This window comes from Pteropus vampyrus, unplaced genomic scaffold, assembly GCF_000151845.1.
Source record: "Pteropus vampyrus isolate Shadow unplaced genomic scaffold, Pvam_2.0 Scaffold232, whole genome shotgun sequence".
In the NCBI taxonomy this organism is placed as follows: Eukaryota; Metazoa; Chordata; class Mammalia; order Chiroptera; family Pteropodidae; genus Pteropus; species Pteropus vampyrus.
In genome coordinates, this window is record NW_011889013.1 from 485156 (window position 1) to 489589 (window position 4434).

The 4434-nt window shown below is 50.1% G+C and overlaps 1 protein-coding gene across 1 annotated transcript in view; it reads left to right on the forward strand.

The window, feature by feature from the left end:
• The window catches only part of KCNQ3 (potassium voltage-gated channel subfamily Q member 3), a 39712-nt gene that overhangs the window by 15312 nt on the left and 19966 nt on the right, over nucleotides 1-4434 (forward strand). The window contains exon 9 of the mRNA XM_011373829.1: nucleotides 3764-3790. Within this exon, the coding sequence (XP_011372131.1) occupies nucleotides 3764-3790 (27 nt within the window). The remainder of the gene's footprint in view (nucleotides 1-3763; nucleotides 3791-4434) is intronic.

Here is a 4434-nt window from a genome sequence, read left to right on the forward strand (position 1 = left end):
TCCTCTCTCCCAGCCCTGCAACAACTAATCTATTTTCTGTCCCTTTTCCACTTCTTCTGGACATTTCATATAAAAACGAAATCGCCAACTGTGTGGCCTCTCGTGTCTGGTTTCTTTCATTTAGCGCAACGTTTTCGAGTTTCAGCCATGTTGTCACGTGTATCAGATCTTTATGTCTCTCTCCGGCTGAATGGCATCCCATTGGAAATGCCCCACTTCGTTTTATCCTCGTATCCATTGATGGACATTTGGGTCGTGTCCACTTTGTCACTGTTGCGATGCCGTGGACATTGGGGTACGTGTGCTGTCACATGTTTCCAGTTTGCTAACTCCGTGCTTAACTTTTCGAAAAACCACCAGACCGTTTTCCATGGCGGCTGCACCATTTCACCTTCCTCCCAAAGATTCCGGAGGGCAAAGGTGTGTGGCCCTTTGATAATCTGCCAGTATCCGTGTGTGAGGGGCTAGCAGCGATGGATCACTGCGTTCCCTTTTTCTTTCTTCTTTCTTATGACTTAAAATAGTGAACTCATTTTTGCAAAGAACTCAGGAAATTTCAAGTTCAAACGCAGTTTTATGTGAGAAGAAACCGAGGCCCCCGGGAGTCCATGGACTTGTTCAAGGTCGCACAACGTGTTGGGCGTGGCTGACACCGAACCCAGGTCTTCTGGTCTGCCGGCCAGTGGAGACTGTGTAGGATTGGTGCGATGAGGTGGTAGGCGTCTGAGAAGGTACCGGCAGATACTGGGGATGGTGAGGGCGACCATTTCTATATGCAAGTAGAGACGAGGGCTGACGTCAAAACCAGATGTTTTTCCATCAGCAGAAGAGCATGCACATCAATGGGTTCCCTAAAAGTGGTGGCGAAATTATGTGCAGCTGTGCTGTCCAGTATGGTCACCACTGGCCACAAGTAGCTCTTGAGCGTCTGACTGTTACCGGTACGACTTAAGAACCAAATTTTTTATTTTATTTAATTTTAGTCTCAATAGCTTTGTGCAACAGGTGATTACCATATTAAACAGTGCAGCTCCGGAAGCAGTTCAATATTGGAAGTAAAATGGAGATGGGGAGACTTAAGCCCAAGAACTAGAAGTTAGTTCATCAGAATGTCCCAGTTTATTCATATGTAACCAGGACATGTTCCTTGCATGATCAAGGTCAAGATTTTTGGAGTGCTTAGAAATGAAGAATGCGAACTATATACATCGTAATCCTTCCCTATGGGCAAGAAACGTTGGGTCTGCTTTCATGCATGCTATTTCATTTAATCTTTAGAATGTCCTGAAAGACAAGTAGAATGGGTAACTCCATTTTTCACTAATTTTATAAGTGAAGAGTCAGAGCATCAGTGAGATTAGTTAGCTTGCCTAACGTCACCCAGCTAGTTAGTGACGGAGCAAAGGTTACAACCCAGCTCTGAAGCCAAAGCTTATTATATCTCTGGGATGAAAAAGTTATTTAGGGAGAAAACTAGGTAAAATAAACGTGAGACAGGGCATTTGGGATAATAATAACCCACTTCTGAAGACTGTTGTTGTGAGGGTCAAGTGAATAAAATATAAAAGTACCTGGCCCGGTACCTGGCCCATAATAGGTGTTCATTCTCTGCTGGTTGAATCTGGGCTGGAAGGAAGTATCGATGTTATAACACAGAGGGGGTAAGGTGGGAAAGGAAGACACTAGGCTCCCAAATTATAATCCCAGAAGGTCGGGGTTTGTGACAGCAGGGCTAGAACACCGTATCTGGGATGTGGTTACACACCTTTTTTTCATTTATTCCATTCATTCATTCAGCGAGGATTTAGCGAGCATCTCTCATGTGATGGGCATGGTGTTTGGGATACCAAACAGGAAGGGATCAACGGTGCCGGCCCTGTCACAAGGTCGATGGAGACACAGACAGAGAAGTGCCCATTGGGTGTTATCACTTGGAGCTTGAGCTTTGACTGGAGCCACCTCAGTGGAGCAGTGGGCACAGGAGTCAGCTAACGTGGACTAAAGAGCAATTGGAAATGAGCACGTGGGGACAGTGGCGTAGATGGCAGCTGCAGTGGGGTGTGGGCCAGGCGGTTCTCTTTGACGGGAAGGGTCTAGGACAGAGGGATAAATGTGGATGCAGTGAGGAGGGGAAGGACCAGAGGACAGAGGAGGGCAGAGGGCACGGGCTCTGAAGCACGGGGAAAGATTGGCCACCCTCAGGAGTGTGGACACCTCCTCCATCAGCACAGAGGGGAAGCCCGTGGGCGGGGCCAAGTGTAAGAGGTGGTGGATTTGGCGGTGAGACCACGGGGCAGATCTCAGCGAGAGGTGAGTCAGGGTCATCAGCTGGCGGGGAGGTGGGGAGGTGAGGCAGCGTGACGGTAGAGAAGGCACCGGGTCATTGTCGTGGACAGAGGGTGGGGCGTGGTGCCTCTGATTCCTCCGCGTGGCGCCCCCCGCGCCTTCCGCCCCGATCCTGCCCTCCGCCCACTCCCTCACCTTTCATTCTCTCTAACCGCCTTCCCTACTTCTCCCGGAGTCAGAGACCCAGAGAATTCTAGACTATCAGAGTGTTTCCTGTCCCTGTCCTTTAGGAAGGGAAATGGGCCCAGAGGATGTGTGACTCGCCCAAGGCCACACTGGAACTAAACGCTTAGGTGACCCACAAACTAGAAATTCTTACCTCTCCAACTGGTCCCTCTCCTCCTCTACCACGATGCCTCTTAGTCTCTCCCCACTTCTCCCGCCCCCGGCTCCCGATTACAGGCCAGTTATTAATTCAGTATTTACTGTGCACTTACCGTGTGCCAGGGCCTGGGGTGCTCAGATTTCAGAGCTGAAGAAAAACAGAGGCTCTACTACACACGGGCAAACAGAGCACTACTACATCGACTGCCATGCGATTTAAGACAATGCGATCTGAGTTCGGTCCACACGGGAAGAGATTAACTCAGTCTGGACCCCAGGGAGTCGTACAGATTGGACAAGGACGGGCCCCTCCAGCTGGAACGTAAAGGATGACTGTTCCAGAAAAGAGGAAGAAATGTCTAGGCAGGGCCTGAGTGAAGGCTTAGAATCACGACTGTGATACACACACACAGCACACGCAGCCTCGTGATCAAGAGCATGGGCTCACGAGCCAGATCGCCTGGCTATGAATCCTGATGCTGCTGCTTCCTAGCTGTGAGAACTTGAGCAATTTCCTCAACCTCAGTTTCCTCATCAGGGAAATGATGAGAGGATGATAATCCTACTTACTTCATAGGGTTGTTATGAGGATTAAATGAGTTGATCCTTACGAAGCACTTCAAATAGTATCTGCCTATTAATTATCACTCAGTAATATTTGCCATGGTGATGATGATGTTGACTATGATGATGATGGTGGGGACAGAGTGACAGGGTACGTGGCTACTAAATGATGAAATTCCTTTTTCCCTGGCCTGTCCCTAGTGCTAAGCAACCCCCCCCCCCAGCCCAGCACAAGGCCTGGGGCACAGCGGGTGCTCAGCAACCATTTTCTGGATGAGTAAGTGAATTGAATGGCTGAGAACCTTGAAAGCTCAGAGTCAAACCTTGGCCGTAGAGGGCTGGGGTCTGGCTGGGGAAACGGGTCTCGTTCAGTGGTTGTCCCCCCTCCCACACTCACCACCGTGTCCCAGAGCTCCACTGTGCTCCTTGGTCTTCATCAAAGAGAAGTTTGGGGGCACGTTTTGGGGGACAGGAGAAGTCATTCCATATAATTTATGTTTTATTTTTCTTCTCCTTTGTCTCCTTATAGGAAAGAACAGCTGGAGGCAGCAGCCAGGTAAGTTTCTGATTATGAATTCCCTTCCTTTAGCCACTATCTTGGGATGGAGGGTCCAGCTCGACCCGGTGTAGGGCCCCTGGGCAGCTATGCTGCTCACAGACAGAGCTCGGGGGCCCCATATCCCTCGGCCATCATCATGGTAATTTACTTGAGGACTCCCTGAACTATGGCCATAGCAGCCGCCGGTTATTGACCTTCTCCTCAGGGCCGGGCTCCGTGCCTGGGGTCCTGCGTGTGTTATCTCATTTGGTCCTCACGACCGCAATGTAACATAGGCGCTCATACCCTGTTTTGTGGATTGAGGTGATCTAGGCCCAGAGAGGTTGAGTCAGTCCCCCTGAGTCACACAGCTACTGAGTGGCAGGACCGAAATTCAAACCCAGATCTGAATATTAGGACCGTGTTAGTTCCACTGTATATCGCTTCAGTTGCTTCCTGGGCTCACTGGTGGTTCTTCAAAAAGTGAATCAAGTCTAGTTCTAAGCACATCTAGCCTCGTAGCCACCCCGCGATCCCCACAACTGCGGGGGCTTCCCCAGTAAACGGCGCTTGCTGCCGGCTGCTGGAGAGGCAGGTCGGGCTCCTTTTCCTCTCGAGAAGATGCCACAATATGAGGGACACTGTGGACCCTGCTCGAGATC